This window comes from Myotis myotis, unplaced genomic scaffold (genome assembly GCF_014108235.1).
Source record: "Myotis myotis isolate mMyoMyo1 unplaced genomic scaffold, mMyoMyo1.p scaffold_m19_p_1, whole genome shotgun sequence".
NCBI classification, from domain to species: domain Eukaryota; kingdom Metazoa; phylum Chordata; class Mammalia; order Chiroptera; family Vespertilionidae; genus Myotis; species Myotis myotis.
This window is the reverse complement of record NW_023416313.1, coordinates 184640785-184661094: the sequence shown is the minus strand read 5'-3', so window position 1 is coordinate 184661094 and position 20310 is coordinate 184640785. Positions and strand designations below refer to the sequence as shown.

The window sequence follows — 20310 nt, the reverse complement described above, 5'->3', positions numbered from 1 at the left end:
CTAGCTGTTAAAGTATGTATACATTTGGGGGGGGGGGGAGTTATGTATGTCCCAAAAAATGTATACATACTTTGAGTAAGTATAAAGGCAGTGTTTGTCCTTCACCTGCATTTTCAAATTTCCAGTAGCATTTTAGGATGAATTTCCTTTGTTCAAAGCTTAGTCTGGCTGAAAAGAAAGAAACATCAATTGAGATACCAGCTGTTAAAGTGTGTGTCCATGTTTTGGGGACACTAGTACATTAAGATAGAGCTTATTGCAAATAACTACCTTTATAATCATTATTGATGGGAGTTAAATTGCAGAGAAGGAAAGACAATAAGTTTTTATAGATTTGAGTCAAAGAAGTTACATCTCTAGCAAGATGTAAAACAGTTATTTTCACCTTGTTTTAACTCAGCTGTAAACTATACCAAAAATGAAATCATAGACTTCAGTTGCCTCCTAGACCTTGTCTGGATTCTCTTTCGGTCAATTTACTTAAGCAGCTCTTCAGCTTGCATACTAGTTTAGGTGTTTTAGTGCTTAAAATACTGTTCTTGTAAAAAGCTCCTCTGCTTAACAATGCACTATATTAAAGATGTTTAGAAATCAATGTATATAATTTTAAAATAAAGAGGTAATGTCGAGGGCAATGGGGGGATAAGGACACATATGTAATACCTTAATCAATAAAAAAAAATAAAAAATAAAATAAAGAGGTAAAAAACTGAAAAGGAAAGGGTAGCAACCCCTCCCCAAAAAAATACGTCTTTACTTTGTACTCATTCTTATCATCCTAGTGAACAGAAACAATAATTTTCCTTTATCAGCTAAATAATCGCTTCAAATAGTTCTTCCATCCACTGAAGGCCACATTTCCTAGTTTTTTCCCCATGTATATTAGCATTGCCTTTATAAAGAAAGATGAGTTAGCTTTTAGGTGAGTCTAGCTTTTAGCTAAGCTAATGATTTTTTTAAATATCTTTCTTTCATTTATAGTTTATATTCAATATTATTTTGTATTATTTTCGGGTGTATAGCATATGGTTAGACATAAACCAGTTATGTTTTCATAGAAAGGTATTCAGTGTTTTAGGTATGTCTGTTTTTCTTCCTTCCAGTCAGAAACCCTTACACAGGACATAAATACCTCTGTGGAGCTTTACAGTCTGGAATTGTTTTACTTCAGTGGTATGAGCCAATGCAGAAATTCATGTTGATAAAGGTATATATTACTTTGTTTACATTTTTCTTCAGAAAACACTAGTGTGCAACTGAACTTAAAATTTTAAGATTCCATTATTACTATATAGAATGGGCATGTTTATAGTTATTTATAGATAGGTCTTTATTTGGGTTAGGAGTTTTTTGTTCTTAAGGTTGCCTTTTTTTTTTTTTTTTTTTTTTTTTAGCAAAAGCAAAGTTTTATTACAGAAAAGCTACCTCCTGCAGGGAGGGGACCCAAGTGGGTTGCCCTCCTCTTTAACTTACATTAATAAACTTTCCGAGGCATCACAGCCATGAAGATGAATGTGGTCAATTCTCTAAAACATATTTTATAGATATTTATAATCCTTATGGTGATTATTTTTAGAATTATATCAATCAAGAAAATGAAAGCCTTTCCATTGACTTTATTCAGCAGCAGTATTGTTTCTAAATTGTACTTCTATTCAGAGATTGTTTCTAAATTATACTTTTTTGGTTTACTTTTACAGCACTTTGATTTTCCTCTGCCAAGTCCTTTGAATGTTTTTGAAATGCTGGTAATACCAGAACAAGAATACCCTATGGTCTGTGTAGCTATTAGCAAAGGCACCGAATCAAATCAGGTAGTTCAGTTTGAGACAATCAATTTGAATTCTGCATCATCATGGTTTACAGAAATTGGTGCTGGTAAGTGTTTTTGTCTTATGTTAAAAGATTGATGCTTTTGCATATGAAAAAAAACGGAATGGTTTCAACTAATGTGGGTTCAGTCAAATAAACACTCAGATATCATAGTTTCCCAAGTAAGCCTAGAGAATCATGTACATACAGTTTATGATCTCTACTTGCCTGAGGTAATTTGATACAAATTATTTTACCAACGAAAATTTTAATGATTTAAGTTTTCCGAGATACAGGGCTGGGGAAAAGTAGGTTTACAATTATGAGTATGTGAAACACAGAGTTTATTCTTGTATTATTGTGTATTTATTTGTATTTTTTCATACAAACAACTGTGGACCTACTTTTGCCCACCCCTGTACTTTTTCAAATTTTACTAGCTTCTCAAGCAAAAAGGTTTCCCCCCCCTTTTTTTTTTCTATCACTTTTTCCCTCAGCACTGCTTAGAATCATTGAGTTCAAGTGCTTTTCATGTGTGGCATCCAAGCTTTACCATTTAAAGATACAGGGACATACCTCTTGCACTGTCTGAGAATGATTCATTAGCTTAGGATTTTATCCAACATGACTCAATGGAAGTTCAGAAAAAGTTGGGAAGTTTATATTCAAACTTTAAAATTGGAACAAATCAATCAACTTATTTTTAAAATCTACATAGTAAGTGAAATGAAGGGTTCTTCATTTTTTCTCATTGTTTGTTGTGCTAGTGTATTATTTGATCATTTGTAACTGCAGGTTTATGAAGACATTTATATAAGAAGTCAGGCAAACTTTAGTTACAACTATTTCATTACTGACTCATCTTGTGAAGAAGTCCATTATAACTATCCAGAGTTTGATGTATCTTATTAAATATCTTTAGCTTTTGATTATTTATAGGCTAAATTATAGGAATTCTTTATACAATTCAGCAATTGAAGTTAATGTGGAACCACTAATGTTACTTTCAAACAGGAATCAGTGTGAACTAGTGGTATATTCTGGTAAATATTTAACAACAGGCTCTTAGGGTGCAGAGAAGCCTGGTTATTAGCAGTTGCCTATTTCTGTGGCATAATTACTCTGCCCATGGCCAGTTTCAAACTACTAACCTGGTGTCATCTGGCTCACAAATGTCCTGAAAATATAACAACCCAGTATAAACCAGTTACAGCATGCACTGAACTACGTCAGTCTCTTTATGGACAACTCATAATTTCTGGTAGGATAAAATAGGAATGTATTCTGTACCCTCCCACCTTCACTTGTAACCCACATTTCTTTTTAATTTGTTGTTTAGTACTTTTGGTTGAGTTAGATGCATACCCTCCTAGCATAGCTAACAGAAAGGTACAAATGACATTGTTTTAGTATCATGAAATGCAAGCAGCCCAAAAAGAAATATGTTCCTATTATGAAATTACTGCCAAAAAGAAGGATTATCTATAGATCAATTTATTTAAAAACCAAAATACTTTTGGGAGACAGCCCCAACTTATTTATTTATTGGTTAGTATGTAATAATAGTATAGAGCAAGTCATTTCATACAGTTATCTAATGTGTACTTGCAACTTTCTTCTATATGATATATTAGGTTGCATTGCTAATGAAGGTTAGACATTCAGAGTCCACTTATGAAATTTGGGGGAGGGAAGGTTTTGAGGTGTTTTCTAAGATTTTTTATTGATTTTTACAAAGAGAGGGCGGGCGGGGGGTGGGGGGGGGAAGAGAGAGAGAGAGAGAGAGAGAGAGAGAGAGAGAAACATAAATATGAAAGGAAAACATCAGTCAGCCGCCTCATGCATGCCCCTTACTGGGGATCAAGCCTGCAACCTGGGCATGTGCCCTAACTGAGAATCTGACCAGCAGCCTTTCAGTTCATGAGGCGACACCAGACAATGGAGCCACATCAGCCAGGGCCCTTGTTTGTTTTCTAATGCCTATACTGTTCTACCCACTTATTAACACTTTGTAGACAAAAATTAATGCAGAACCAAAATTGCTTCCTGAGGAGAGCCAGGACTCTGAGGGTCATCATTCAACCAGAGGCTGTCTTTATTAAGCTTTTCTGTTTTCACAAGTGATTGTTAACCCACCTCCCAGCTGTGTTCATTTTTAAGCACCCCCCTGCCTTGAGTGGACAACAGTTGAACTGTTCAAATGAACTCCTATTCCAAGAATATTGTCAGCACCCCATAAATATTTGTTCAATAAATGCATGAACATAGATTTACTGAGAAAAACTAGTTTTGGACTATTGACCAACTGACCAACAATTTATCAGTCCTGTCCACTAGAATTCATCTCTGTGTATGAGCTTTGGAAGGTCCAAAAACACCCAAAAATAATTTATAAAATTTTGTAATTACGGCCAAAGCCGGTTTGGCTCAGTGGATAGAGCGTCGGCCTGCGGACTGAAGGGTCGTGGGTTCGATTCCGGTCAGGGGCATGTGCCTGGGTTGCGGGCACATCCCCAGTGGGGGATGTGCGGGAGGCAGCTGATCGATGTTTCTCTCTCATCGATGTTTCTAACTCTCTATCTCTCTCCCTTCCTCTCTGTAGAAAATCAATAAAATATATTTTTAAAAAAAAAATTTGTAATTACGTTTAGATGTGCAGTTTTTAAGGGAGAGGATCCATTGGCTTCCCAAAGAAGTGCAGTTAAGAATGATTGTCCTAGCCTTAGCTGGTTTGGCACAGTGGATAGAGCATCAGCCTGTGGACTGAACGGTCCCGGGTTTGAATCCGTTCAAGGGCACATGCCCAGGTTGCGAGCTCAATCCCCAGTAGAGGGTGTGCGATCAATGATTCTCTTTCATCATTGATGTTTCTCTCTCTTCCTCTCTCTTCCTCTGTGAAATCAATAACAATATATTTTTTAAAAAAAGAATGACTGCTCTAAATAATCTAAAATATTTTTTTAGATTTAGCTAGACTATTCAAGCAATCTGAGTGCCTAAAATGAAATTGTTTTACCAAAAATGCCATTACACACACAAACACACACACAAATGCCATCATATCTGTCAGTTTATATTAAAAGAAACAACCCTGCAAATATCAGCAAAGCGATGAAAATTGCTTCCTGACAGGATATTGTTGACAGAAATGTTCATTATATTACTAAGTGTCCTCTTTAAAAAGGAACTTACACACACACACACACCAGGAAAATGTTTTTCTGATTGATTACAGTTTTATTTTAATTTTATTTTTTCCTTTTTCTGAATTACTGGCTTGTTTTTATCTCAGGGATGCTGTGATTTACATAACTGATCTTGTTTCCATCTTCCCATTGGTTCCTGTTAAATGCAGAGCAAAATCTAATCATTGTATAGCATGCACCTTACTTTTGTGTATTTTACCCTTTGCTTCATTTTATTTTTGTAACTCACCTTTTTAGAACTAGCTGAAGTGTTAATTACCTGTAATATTGAGCTTTTCTCAGCTCACTTAGCCTTGCTTAGAACTTAATGTTTGTTCTCCTAAGTTGACCTATATACATACATATTTTGAAAAAATACCACATTGTTACAAAATCCAATTTGTGTTAAATTTCAAAGATTAGTTTTAATCTTTGAAATTCTGACAGAAAAGGTCAGAATTTGTGTTCTTTTCTAAGCTCTAGTTTTTAAAGCTTGTTGTAGAACTAACCTTATTTTTTTTCCCTCCAAGGCAGCCAACAGTTAGATTCCATCCATGTAACACAGTTGGAGAGGGATACCGTTTTAGTGTGTTTAGATAGTAAGTACTATTTTAAAGTTTATTCTGAGTAGTCTACTTGATATAACAAGTCATTTCATTTAAGTGATTCTATTATGCTATAATTGAAAATTTTTTACTTTTTTCATCTTAAGTGGCCTTATTTTATTGATGAAAATCTAAATTGGCTACAGATATCATAAATAGTAATTAATTGATGTTTGTCATTACTATTCTCTGTGACTTTTTTCTTTGTTTGGCCTACTTGAAAACATTATATTAGAACAGTTTGCCATAACTTTGGGGTAAAAATCCATATAAAACTATACTGTATAAAATTCTTTGTAAAACTGTTTTGAGAGTTTTTTCCATACCTCAGTTAATGAAAAAATAGAAGGTATGTAGTCATGTGCTACTTAATGGGGATACCCAGTTCTAAAAAATGCATTGTTAGGTGATTCTGTCATGGGAACATCATAAGAGTGCACTTACACAAACCTCGATGGTACAGCCTACTACACACCTAGATTATATATGGTATGTAGCCTGTTGCTCCCAGGCTACAAACATGTACAGTGTGTACTGTACAGCATGAGAGTAAATCAAGCACAAGAGAAGGTGATGCAATCAGGAGACACTCTAAATATTAGATGTATGTGGCAGCTGCCAACATAACACAGCATGCTGCTTTATGGAAAACATCACTTCCTATAAGTAGAAAGCGTACACTAAAATAACAGTAAAAAGTGTAGAATAATCTCTAGGAAATTGAAATTTTCAACTCCATTATAATTTTATAGAACCACCGTCATATATGCAGTCTATTGTTGACAAAATCGTCATGCAGCGCATAATCATCGTCATTTATAGTCGTATAACATGACTTGGAATCATGTCAGTGAGGTTGTAATGTACAGATAGATTTAACACCTTCATCAAGTTGTGGTTCTTTTGATTTAGGAAGAGTTATTATTGATAGAAGAATGTTGTAATGTAGTCAGAGAAACTTTTAACAACAGGTATTCAATTTTGCAAACAAACCCACCTTATTTTTATGCAGTGAATCCTGCAAGGTGAAATTCACCTAGATTTGGAGCTATATTATAAAACTTGGCAGTATTTGCTATGTTTGATCCATTTTAATATTTTTTAAATTACTGAATAGGGTTATTTTTTAAATTGTTGTACTACCAAATTTGCCTGTGTTTCTGTCCTAATTTCTATTCCCTGAAGGCTACCTAGTAGATTTACCTTATATAATCATAAAGATAATCTAATATTAGAGATAAGTAACCCAAAACTCAAAAGTATCTCATTCACCCATCATTTTTAAGTACCTTTGATTCTTTTAATATTGATACGATTGGAGATTATTCAATTATATTTAAGTTAATTTGATAAATTATATTTTACCCAAAGAGCTGGAAAGGTCTATATTGATTAAGCAAATAAACAGATAATCAGAATTTGATTTTAATAATTTTGAACCTTTAATGTTAAATCCTTAATACCTTCTGGGACATCCAAGGAAAAAAAAATTGTGCTTAGTCTCATTTTGTTGATTTATGTATTTTTCAAAAAAAAAAACTTAAGCCTTTGATTAACTAAGCCCTCCATTTATTCAAAGTAAACGGAGAGTTGACTTTCTTGAGATTTTTTTTTTTTTTTAAGGAGCAATATAAGACTTCAGAAATTTAGTATCAACTATATAGTATAAACCGGTTTTAGTACACACCAGTTGGAGATAGGCCTAAAATCACAAATTATGTTAGGTAGATAAGAAAGCAGTACAGAGAAAGGTGTCTTCCACCTCAGAGCTAAGACAGTTAAAGTGAAAAACAAATAGATGAAAGGGAAATAAAATTATGTATATCTCTATCCCAGAGTTTACTTATAAAGAAATTGTGACCCTCAAGAGTATTACTCATTGCCCCTTTGTTACAATAGTACTCAATACTGAAGTTATAAATGACTACGGATATACTTATCATGTTTTGTAATTTGTAAGGGGGGAAAAATCACTTCTTACTGCTAGATATATAGGCACAAGGTAGCCACTTTTAAAGAAACATTGTACTTTTTTAAAAATGAGAATGTAAGTGTTCAGTATATACCATCTAAAAAAGAAAAAAATAGCAACGGAATTGCCATTTACCAAAGGAGGTACTCTTATAGTTATATTATAAAACATATTAATGATAGTTTCTCGCTGAGCATGTTTGAATCTAAATGGTTGAACATCATTAAGAATATTGTTCTATATCCATGTAAAATCCACATATCAAGTTCAATTTATTTTAACAGATTTGGATTTCCAGTCTTGACTTGTTTTTTCTTTTTTTAAGAATTTGTAAAAATTGTAAATCTACAAGGAAAACTAAAGTCAAGTAAGAAACTGGCCTCTGAGCTAACTTTTGATTTTTGCATTGAATCTGTAGGTAAGTCTTTTTTTTTTAATAATGCTATTCGAATACTTGGTTTTTCCTTCATTCTGTATCTGTAGTTGCCTAGACCAGCACTGTGTCTTAGAAGTTCCTGTGATATGGAAGTGTTCTCTGTGCTCTTAAATATAGTAGTCATTAACCACACCTGTTAAGTACTTGAAACATGGCTAGTGCTACATTTTTTAAATTTTAATTAATTTACATTTTAATGTAAATAGCCACATATGGCTAGTTACTATTGTATTAGACAAAGCAGGTGTAGACGATAATAAATCTTTTATTGTTGGTTCCTATATGTTTAAAACTTGAAATCGTTTTAAAATTTCTGTTTATTGTTCCTTTTACTGCCTCAAGTGAATTATACTTCTCCCAATTCTTTCCAAATCCTGAAGGTATTTGTGTGATATGATTAATGGTGTTAGATATCCTGTAATTCTTTGTGTCTGATTCTGCTTGGTGTGTGTTGATGGTTATTGCTTTTAGATCTGTTTCTATATAAGTAGATACTTTCCCACTTAGAAACTAATGTGCCATTTTAATTTGTTTTATTGTCAATGAGTGTTTTATTCTATAATACTCATTGGTTTTATGATAAAAATTTCTCATTGATTGTATGTCAGTAAGTATTTCCCCTAGGGATGATAGAACTTTTGAAAAAAATAACGTGGCTGGAAACACTGAGCATTGCACAATATGATTCTACCATAAGTCAAAAATAGTTAAAACAAAGTTGGCAGTTTTTATTTTGGCCTTGAAAAATACTGTATTTTGTAATTAAATGTATATATACTTTAAAAAATATATTTCTCATTATTTAGAAAGGTTTTTAAAAAAAATATTTTAATGGTTTCCCAACTGGCATTTTGCCCTGTCGCAAAGTATGATCATCCCTCTGTGTAAATATCTTACATAAATATAATTTGCTTATGATTGAAAAATCTTAATTTATTGAGGCAGAAAGCCTAAATTTTCTGTAGATGCCAGGACAAAAGGAATTTTGGGGCTCGTTTCTCCCTCTACTTCTTTAAGTCCTGGATATTGCATGCCAGTTTCTAAGCTTTGGTATCTCCAATAGAGATCCTGACGGAGATCTTTATAGTTTCTCTTCATTCTAACTGAAACACACTGATACCTCAACTTTTTCATATATGCCAAATTTTTTAGGGAACTTTAATTGTTACACAAAAATTTGTTCCTCATAAGCTACCATCTCTCCCCGACAGTGAACCTTGAAATAATTACAAGGATCTCCTGGGTAAAACGAGTCCCTTTAAACACTTAAAAAGAAACTGGTAACTGGGTTTCATATTCATCACAATTAGTGAAACTTGTGTGATTTTTTTTTAGTAAAATAGTTTTATTTTATTGAGTAAAATTATGTTTTTAAGACATTCTTACATTAACTTTTTATAGAGTCAGTATTCTAATAAAAAATACAGTAAGTTTCTATTACTTTCTCCCATCACCTTTACTAGTGTAGGGCATATGTCTAACTTTCCAACAATCAAAAATGGGTTTTCTCCCTCTTTTGCTGCACCTTAATGACTCCAGCCCCCTGCCAGGAAGGACCCAGAGGCTCCACTGCATCCTCCAAGTGGGGGGCTGCCCACTCTGTTTCTGAACCACTAGATCATTGCATAGGAGTGCCTCATTGGGCCCAGGCCTGTGGCTGGCACCACACAGGACACAGAAATGGACAAAGCATAGCAAGAGTAGGTTTCCCTTCAAGACCTTCAGGCCACCCCAGGGAAGCATGGGAGATGGGTAGGGCAGGAGGGTGTTGTGGCATGCCACATTGTGGCCATCCTGTGGGGTCACGGTTGCTCCTGAATCCATAGCCATCAGGAAAGCAGTCAAGCTTGGCTCAAATTTGTGAACCCACATGTGGGCAGTGGGGCCTGTAAGACCAAAGCCTGAGGAGGCGAGGCTGGGGCCCAGCAATGAGCGTGGTAACTGAGAGCCACTCCAAATAAGAATTGGCACAGAGAGCATAACTATTCATTGTGGGGTTAAATTTTGGATTGTGAGACAGGTTGGTTGGTTGGTTGGTTGGTTGGTTGGTTGGTTTTTTTAAGTAATTTTGTAATAGGGAAAATGTGAACATAAATAAAAGAAGCTTCCTTAATAGCTACTTCTAATTATATGACAGTATTTAAATAACGATGTTTTTTATTCAAAAAGCCAATTATATGTTTTTAGTATTTCATTCACTTAAGAAAAAAGATAGTATATAAAAGAAAAATTAATATACTGATACCAACTTATGTTTCTTTGTAAGTTATACCAATGTTGGATCACTATGTTGTACAACTGAAACTAATAATATTGTACGTCAGCTGTAATTGAAAAATAAAAAAAAAAATTTAAAAAGAAGTTAGCCCATGTTTAAATGAATGCCTATTATGTGTGTGTGTGTGTGTGTGTGTGTATTTTTTTTAAATTTTTTTTAAACTTGTGTGGCCCGACTCAGTAAATTATTTGAGTTTAGACATGGCTTAGCCACAAAAATGTTGGGAACTAGTGGTCTCTAGACAGTGGAATTTTGCACCAAGCATTTGGATAGCCTTACAGCATCATTTATTAAAAACAGTTAAGGAAATGTATAATGAACTACTGTGCTGTATTTCAGTTTCACTTCCCCCTTATCTTTTTTAGTATGCCTTCAAGACAGTGTGTTGGCTTTCTGGAAACATGGAATGCAGGGTAAAAGCTTCAAATCAGATGAGGTAAGGTTTCTCAGATTACCTCCAGTGATTTCCACTAAAGATTTTTAATATTGAAATGTTCATTTGATACATTTTATTTCTGAATCTACATTACTATGTTTAGTGCTTTTATGTTTTTTTTAAGTTGATCTGAGAGAGATAGGAAGGGAGAGGGAGAAAGAGAAACATCAAAGTAAGAGAGAAGTACCGATCAGCTGCCTCCTACATACCCACTACTGGGGATCGAGCCTGCAACCCAGGCACATGCCCTGACCGAGAATTGAACTGGCAACCTTTTGGTGCATGGTATGATGCTCAACCAACTGCACCACACCCGCCAGCGCTATGTTTAGTGGTTTTAATGCTGTGAACTAGCAGAGCATAATTGCCAGTATTATTCTTCCAGTTCAGTTTTGTATTGCAAAATTCTCAGTGGCCACATTTCAGTCCTTTAATTTGTAATTTTTAAATATTGTTACTAACCTTGCAGTAGTTTTCTAAATTTATTAAGCCTTTTCCATAATTTAGAAGTGTATAGCTTCTTTTTTAATATTTTATTTAAAATCCTAAATTGATATGTATTAGATCCCAGGACTAAGGAACATATAAGAAAGTTAACTCATTTAGAAAATAGTTATTGAATACCAGGTACATGCAAAACACTATTATTATAGCATTGTAAGGCATAGGGAAGTATAATTGTAAATAATTTCAAAGTCTTCTAATGTCTATGTTCCTGGCACTTTACAAATATTAGCTACTTAAGGCTTATTATCCAGTGGAGTTAGGTACTATTCATATTCCCCATTTTTACAGGCACAGAGGGCTAAGTAACTTGTCTAGATGACATAGCCTGGATTTGAAGGATCTCTAAAAATCACTTTTAGCTGAGATATTCAGGATGCATTTCATGCAGGAGAGGGGGAACTTGTGCTTCCACCTTGAGAGAGAAATCCTAATAGTTAAGACAATACTAACAGAGACATTTCCCATTTGTGTGAGTACCTGTATAATTCTTATATACCATGGCCTTACAGATACCAGTATGTGGGCTTATTTTAAAGCTTAAATTCTTTTTCTTGAATTACCTGTAGTTTTATCCACTCTTATGTACTTGAGTATTTTCACCACTTATATGAATGAGGAATTAGAATACTTCTGAGAGAAAAATGACATAAATTCGCTATCTTTGAATATGTCAGTTTAGCTAGTTACTGACCCATGTCACTAAATGTCTCCAGGTCCCTGGCTTTAATGAAGCCTACAGCCCTGCTTACTGTCATAAGATTAATTGTCCTCAGATGCTAATTTCATTGTATCACTCCTTTAGTTAGAAATCTAATAGAAGATAACCTGTTCACCATATCAAGTACAAATTTTATTTCCCATTTTTAACTCATCTTGATTACCTCTTTCTTTCTGCTTATGTTCTCACACTTGAATTCGGGCTTTGCTGTAAAATTAATAAAGTAATATTCATCCATTCCAGTCCACAATGATTGGAACATTTTTTTAAAACTTAATATATGAAAATTAGCTCCATCTAGTAAATCACCTAATTTGTTTTCTTATTTAAGTTTATTAATTCTATCTTCCTAGCTCTCTACAAATTCATTGATAACAGACTATTTTTATAGTTACTTTACATCCATACTGTTGTGGTTTGGGTTCCTCCAGAAGCTGACCTTGACACATTGCGGACCAGTAGTTTTATTGCTAGCTTTCACCAGTGGCCAGATAAGTTTCTATTGAAAGAGTACAAAAAAAGGTTTTACATAAATGTTAAAGGCACGCTTTAAAATTAAATACCCATTGCATTTTGAAGTTATTTATTACATGTTATTACAAGCTAATATCTTTTTAAAGTATGATACTTTGTAAAACACTGTGTAATATGAAGTGAGAATTCTCGTGATCCTTCCTCAATGTTAAGACAAGGACTCAAGTGCAGTTAGTTTATTTGGGAGTAGATACCAGAAAACAAGTGATGGAGTGAGGAATGGAAAGTAGAGAGGGGCAAAAAGCCAATACAGAGCACAATAATAAACTGGTTCCCACTATGGGCAACCAGGGTTTAATCCCGTACTGCCAACTGAGGAACAGTTTAGAATATACCTCAGAATTGACTCATTTGAAGGTGGGGAATCTGATGCATTTATACACCAACTGCTGTCCCTTTTGGTTAAGGGTTGTCCCTAGAGGCATAACTCCCCACATTTTGGTATAGTACCTGTGCTTGACTGAGTGCCTTCTACAGCTTTGGAGAAGACAGAGCAGAGGACCACTGGTACACTGGTGTTAGACCTGGCATGTGGGCGTGTCCACCACAGCTCTGCTGGAATCTGCACTCTGACACCAGGAAAGAACAGGAGCTCTGCCATCCAGCAAACCTGTGTCTTAATCTTGGGTCTACCAGTTACATAACCTTAAGCAAGTTACTTAACCTCTGCAAGTCTTCGTGTTTTTTCCTCTCCAGTAATACGGGAATTATACAAAGAGTTCTAGGGAAAGTGCCTGACCCATAACGGGTGTTTCATAAATGTTTTATTTCTACTAATAGATTGTCAAAAGATACTTCCTGAAATTTATTTCATTGGAGGAAGTGAGTCTATCAGAAATTATAATTGTTTAATACAAGCTCTATCTAAATGATTTTTAAATTATTATTTAAGTAATATGGGGATAAGGTATTACTAATAGGTATTTTCTCTCGTAGGTTACCCAAGAGATTTCAGATGAAACAAGAGTTTTCCGCTTATTAGGATCAGACAGGTAAATAGTGTGGTTGTTTTAATTATCAAAGGAGTTTGGTGGTTGTGTTCTTAAATACTGTCACACAAACTCTTAGAGCAGTGGTTCTCAACCTGTGGGTCAAGATCCCTTTGGCAGTCGAACGACCCTTTCACAGGGGTCGCCTAAGACCATCCTGCATATCAGATATTTACATTACAATTCATAACAGTAGCAACATTACAGTTATGAAGTAGCAACAAAAATAATTTTATGGTTGGGTCACAACATGAGGAACTGTATTTAAAGGGCCAGAAGGTTGAGAACCACTGTCTTAGAGGATTTCTCAGCATCTTTATTGAAAGAGAGAATAGTATTTTAATCAATTGATTAATCAATCTTTTATGAGTGCGAGGATCTTGATTCTAGAGATAGTAATACTCAGCCAAGACAAAATGTGTTAATATAGGTGTTTATGTCCCTGGTACCAGGACATAATTCATTTCAGGCTCCTTTGTTTTCATCATTTCTTCCTAGCATGTTACCTTCTATTAACTATCTATATATATATAAAAGCCAAGCTACTGGAACAACCAGTTGTTATGACACGCACTGCGGCAGCCAACCAGCCCGATCGGGGCCCTGATTGGCACCTCCCAACTGACCATGGCCCCTTCCCCACCCCCCAGCCCGGCCCATCGGGGTGGGCAGCTGGACCCCACACATGCACGAATTTGTGCACTGGGCCTCTAGTTACTATACAAATCCAACAGAATATGTACCCCCCTGGCATCTGCTTTTATATCAGAAACTATTCAACTCATTTTCTGAGGTCCGTCTAAATTAGGAGGAATTATGTGGATCTCTGTGATAAAAACTAAAGACAAATTCCAAAACTGTGCCATCTTAGAAAAAATGTAGTAGTTTTTGTTCCCCAAAGTCTATATTGTCTACCTCAACAACTAATAAAACATCCATTCCTACATCAACCAAAGAACTTGTATGCATATATGCATAACCCATGGACACAGACAATAGGGCGGTGAAGGTCTGGGATAGGGGGTGGGGTCGAGCTAGAAGGGGTCAATGGGGGGGAAAAGGGGACATGGGTAATACTTTCAACAATAGAGAGTCAATTTAAAAATAAAATAAACACCCATTCCTTTCTATTTTCTCAACAAAAATTGTTATTGCAGCAAAATTGACTAGTAGTATGCTTAGTCCTAAGTTGAGGATTGAGAACCTCTGGTCTTCAAGTTCAGTCTAGTCACAAAATAATTGCTTAAATATTACACACTTAAGGAAAGGGGCGGGTGGAGTTATGACCCCATAAAAATTTTTAGGAGACTTTTATAAGGAGAAAAAAATATTTTTTGAAAAATGGTAACTAGTGAGAGCATGGCAACTTAGTAATTAGTCCTGGGGGGGGGAAAGAAAGAACGAATTTGAGGACCACCTGGTTAAAGACTCTAAAATGGGAGGCTCTTTGCTTCTCCAGGAAGGGCTGACAAAAGAATTGTGGATCATCCAATAATCCTGGCGTAAATAGCACCTAAACAAGACATAGTATGAGAGAATTATGCTTAATAGAGGGTAGGCATCATAAGCCATTTCTCTTAGTTATGTATTTCTTTCCACCTTTCCCACCCCAAACTTTCTCCTTCAACTATTCCCTTTGTCTTTCTCCATTCTGTCACAATTTGCCCTAAAAAAAACTTTTTTCTTCAGATCATTGCCTTATCCTGTTTATCTTACTTGAGCATCTCTTTGATTTTAAGATTTATATATTTTATTTTATGTAAAAATAATAATGGTTAACTGGGTAGCTGTGTTATAGGTAATTTTATTTCCCCTTCTACTTTTCTGCAATATATAATATAAAGTACACATTACTTTTTTATTATTTTATTACAAAAGTAATAATATGCTAGTTGTAGAAAACTCATACACTAGAAAAATTTCCCCTCCAAGACTTTTTTTCTGTTCATGGGTACATTATTTTTTATTCTATTTCCAAACCCCTCAACAACAGTGTAAATCCTATGGTATGGCACTTTATTGATTTTTCTTCCTATTGGTCCTTTGATTGAACTCTTTCCTTGCCCTTGTTCCATGGACAGAGGAGTTGGGCCCCACTTTATACTTTTTAAAAAACTTTTCTTTTTTTAAAAAATACCTTGAAGAACAATTTGAATGGGTGTCTCATAGAAATCATGTTTTATCCTCAGCCCTTCTTCCACCCCCTTCTTCTTAGTGTATTTTCTAAAGCTATTTATACCTTTCATTGGCATATGAGTAAGCCAATTTAGTGTAGTTGGAATAAGAGAATGAGACTCTCCTGAAATGTTTTCAATACTTTATATACATAAATTCATCAATTCTTACTCAGTTTTGTTTTTAAGTTATAAAATGGAAAGCTCAACTTAACTGTGCATCTGTGATCTTTATGTAATCTTATGAGAATGTAAACAGTGGTATTCTTTCCTGGTTTGATGTTAGTATTTGAAGCATGCAATCTCTGTCTTTACTCTTACACAAAACTTTTGTTTTGGTTTAATTGCAGGGTTGTCGTTTTGGAAAGTAGGCCAACAGAAAATCCTACTGCACACAGCAATCTTTACATCTTGGCTGGACATGAAAATAGTTACTAAGCAACAGAAACTGATCTCAAATGACAGGAAAATGAATATATTCCATTGAAAGCAAAAATATCTTAAGGAACTTCAGTACAAACTACACTATGATTTGCTTTAACTGTTATGGGTTATATCTCAAATGATCTGTACTTTAAGGTAGAATTCAATATTTTCTGTAGCTGGAAACAGCTGTTTTATCTCTTGCCACTGTGTGGTGGTTATATCAAGTTTGCTTAATAAAAGCTATGAGATAAATAGTCCTATAGTTCCAGGAAGCCCAGTCTTTTTTTAAAAAATAATGTTTGTAACAAGGGTGTCATGATATTTTAGATAACAACTCATGTGATTATCTTCAAGGAGATAAATTTAGTGACAGTCTTCTCATTTTATATCACGTTTTATTCCTTCTTAATGAACGTAATTTTATAAAGAAATTATCAAATAAGCCTTTCACTTTTACATTGGCTATTCTGTATGTTTTTGTAAAATAGAATATTTAATCCTTATTTATTAATCTCTTGCTGGAGTGGTGTAATGTTATCTAACTTTTAGCAAAGGAGGGTTGCAGAGCAGCTTACATTTTTTTATGATGTATAAAAATTTTGTTTACCTTTTAAGAGTAGTAAGAGGGGTTAAAGGCAGTGTATTTGGAGGTTCAATACATACACGCAATTTTGTTTAACAAGTATTTTATAAAACAATATTATCCAGAATTGCCTTAAAGTGAATTTTGTGTTTTCAACTACAAATAGCTGTAAGGGATCATACAGAAGATATTGATGATGGTTGAACTATTATTAGAAGAGGTATGTATGTAGGTATGACTACCATGTGTATGTATTCTTGACAAGCAGTATAATACACCTGTGATTTTTTTTACATTAGGGATAATGCATAAGAAATTAACCTTCATATATATTATCATCCCTTAATGTGTGGGGGGGGGGCGGGGGAATATTTAACTGCCCATGATATGTAATTCACATGTACTATACCAGAGGGGATGCTGTAAAGCAACTACATGTGTAATCTTGGGTTTTTCACATATGTAGGTATTCATTTTGAGTAGGTTTAAGAAAAAAGTTTTAAGTGAAATTGAATTCCTCATGGGATAGTATAAATAAGTATTATAAAAACCAATATTCTAAAAATAGGAAATAAGGCCATTTTTTCATTTACGTCTCTTTTGCTATTGTTAGTATCCAAAGTAAAGTGTCGCATTGGCACCTGGTGTCTTAATGCATTCACTGAGGGCAGTTAACATTGAGATGATGAACAAGGAGTTAGCAATAGCAAACTACTGATTTATTTTGAGCAATTACTTGAGAGAAAAACAGTATAACTATCTCATTTGGTCGTTGGCAATTCTGTAAAATAGGTATTATCATCTCTGTTTTTCAGATGGGGAAATAAGAAGTTAACAGGGTTAATAGACCCAATTCACACAGCAATTAAGGGTTGAGCCAGACCATGAGTCTTGTGACTCTGTTCTTTTCATTATGCAGTATGCAAACAATAAATGTTATGCAAATAAAGTATTGTCCTTTAAAAATGCACATGTGATTCAGTAAGTGTGTGGCTGTTTATTTTGGGGTATGTCAAATGGGGCCTCTGGACTGAAGAACGCTGGATAGATATAATAGATGGGAGGGGACCATACTCAAAATAGGACATATTTATATACTGGATACCAGTATCATCCTTCTCTCACTGAATCCTGGCAGCCAGATCTTCCCATCCTACAATATTGGAAGAGTCTTCTCTGTGCAATCCGGCCAGTGCAACTAGAAAGATCTACACAGCTCCTGACATCAGGTGTCCTAGCTAAACTACCCAGCTAGATAACTCTACAGTGACCATCACAGTTGACAAGCCCCCATCACCCCATGCGTCTGGAGCTTACTTTTAGTCCTATGCTATTAAAAATGATTAAGCTACCAGGAGTTATAAAACATCTGAGGAAGGCCTCTAATATGAAAGAAAAAAAAAACAATTGGAGAGGAAACAAACTTAGAGGAAACAGACTGCAGGATAAAAGCATCAAGAAAAATGTTATCTTCAGAAAGATGTACCAACTATGAATCAAGAGTAGGGTACTAAATAAAGGACCTTTCAAAACAAAACAAAAAAAGCTCTAAGAAAATAGAGCATACCTGAATAATTCAACAGAAAATTTAAAATACAAAGTTGAATTTCTCAGAAAATCAAACAAAAAGAAATGACATATTGGAGGGGAAAAAAGAAAAGCCCTGACTGGTTTTGCACTGTGGCTAGAGCATCAGCCTATGGACCAAAGGGTTGAGAGTTCAATTCCCAGTCAAGGGCATGCACCTTGGTTGCAGGTTCCCAGCTTCAGTCAGGGTAGTTGCAGGAGGCAGCCAATCGATGTCTCTCCCGTGGATGTTTCTTCCCCCCGCCCTCCCTTCTACTCCACTCTAGAAATCAGTGGGAAAAATATTCTCGGGTGAGTATTAAAAATAGTAACAGCCCAGGAGGCCAAATATCCATCTCCCAGAGATCCAAAAAGGAAAAGCAACAAGTCAGAGTATTTCAAGAAATTTTTCCAGTACTGAAGAACTTAAGATTCTAGATTGAAAGAACACTAGGTGAAAAAAGAGAATACCTATACCAAAGCACATTATTATGAAATGTCAGTGGCACAGATCAAAGAGAAGATCTGCTATGTTTCCAAAGAAAAAGGGCAGGTCAAATACCAAGAAACCAGAAACAGTAGCTTCAAATTTCAACAGAAGCAGTGCCTTCAATATTCTGAAAGAAATTTCCAACCTAAAATTCTGGATTCAAATAAACTATTAAACCTAAGAGTAAAATGAAAACATTTTTAGCTGTACAAGGTCTTGAAACCTTTACCTTCCACAGAACCTTTCCCATATAGGCTCCTTAACTATCAAAAAATGCCCTGAGACAGAAAGCTGAAAGAGTAAGACATCTGAGCTTATACTGAACTAAAATCAATGGGAAAAATATCCTCCTGTGAGGATTAGCAACAACAACAAAAAAGATTCAGCCCAGCTGGTGTGGGTCAGTGATTGAGCATTGACCTAAGCACCAAGAGGTTTCCGATTCAGTTCCCAGTCAGGGCACATGCCTGGGTTGCATGCAGACTGGATCCCCAGTGGGGGCCATGCAAAAGGCAGCCCATCAATATTTCTATATTCCTCTCCCTCTCTCTCTAAAAGTCAATGAAAACATAATTTAAAAAAGATTCAGTGTGATCCCAGCAGATATTTTATGGAAATTCATAAGCTGATTCTCAAATTATATAAAACTAGTGACCCGTTGCGTGAGATTTCGTGAGACCTGGGACCCCCCCACCCCCCTAGGCTGCGGGATGGCCCCAAGTCCTGGAGTGCCACCCCAATGCCCCGCCTCTGGTCCCCACCCCTGCAGCACGCACACGGGGTCGTGGAAACCCTGGCAGAAGCCACACAAAGCAGCCACTGGCCCTGCCCCCCGCTGTGCGCGTCGCCATATTGTGATGGTGTTATGACATGAGGGTCAATTTGCATATTGCCTCTTTATTATATAGGATGTTCAGGGCCAGGAATAATCAAGGCAATTTTAAATAAGAAAAACCTGAGAGTTTTAGGCTACCAGATTTCAAGAATTAACAATAAAGCCACAACAGCAGTTAAGATAGTATGACATTGGCACAGACAGACAAATGTAATTAAGAGTCCTGAAACAGACCCACACTTAGTCACTTATGTATGACAGTGACTTATTGCACAGCAGTGGAATGAAGGAAAATATAGTATTGTCAATAAATTTTATTGAAAATTATAATGGAAAATCGAAGCTTGACTACTACCTTGCACAATAAATACAACTATCCAATAGATTATAAATCTAAAATATATAAAACTATAAAGCTTTTAAAAAGAAAACAATAGCCCTAACCAGTTTGGCTCAGTGGATAGAGCGTCAGCCTGCGGACTCAAGGGTCCCAGGTTCGATTCCGGTCAAGGGCATGTACCTTGGTTGCGGGAACATCCCCAGTAGGGAGTGTGCAGGAGGCAGTTGATTGATGTTTCTCTTTCATCGATGTTTCTAACTATCTCTCTCCCTTCCTCTATGTAAAAAATCAATAAAATATATTAAAAAACAAAAAGAAAACAATACCTTCATGAACTTGGAGTAAGCAAGGATTTCCTAAATAGAAAATTAAGCCTTAGGCTGTAAGAGGAAAAGTTGGTCAGAGGGGCTTAATTAAAATTAAC

At 35.3% G+C, this 20310-nt stretch overlaps 1 protein-coding gene across 13 annotated transcripts in view; it reads left to right on the top strand.

Moving 5' to 3' along the window:
* Positions 1–17632, top strand: part of MAP4K5 (mitogen-activated protein kinase kinase kinase kinase 5) — a 101863-nt gene extending 84231 nt beyond the window's left edge. For 4 of the 13 annotated variants that reach the window (XM_036306342.1, XM_036306332.1, XM_036306405.1 and 1 more), the window contains 8 exons: positions 1104–1207; positions 1701–1878; positions 5528–5596; positions 7900–7992; positions 9550–9710; positions 10654–10724; positions 13420–13475; positions 15997–17632. In XM_036306342.1, coding sequence (XP_036162235.1) covers positions 1104–1207; positions 1701–1878; positions 5528–5596; positions 7900–7992; positions 9550–9710; positions 10654–10724; positions 13420–13465 — 722 coding nt within the window. In that variant the 3' untranslated portion in view covers positions 13466–13475; positions 15997–17632. Of the gene's footprint in view, positions 1–1103; positions 1208–1700; positions 1879–5527; positions 5597–7899; positions 7993–8352; positions 8391–9549; positions 9711–10653; positions 10725–13419; positions 13476–15996 lie in introns of all 13 variants that reach the window. The other 9 variants (XM_036306423.1, XM_036306337.1, XR_004967170.1 and 6 more) reach the window with 8 other exon arrangements.
* The last annotated feature ends 2678 nt before the right edge of the window (positions 17633–20310 follow it).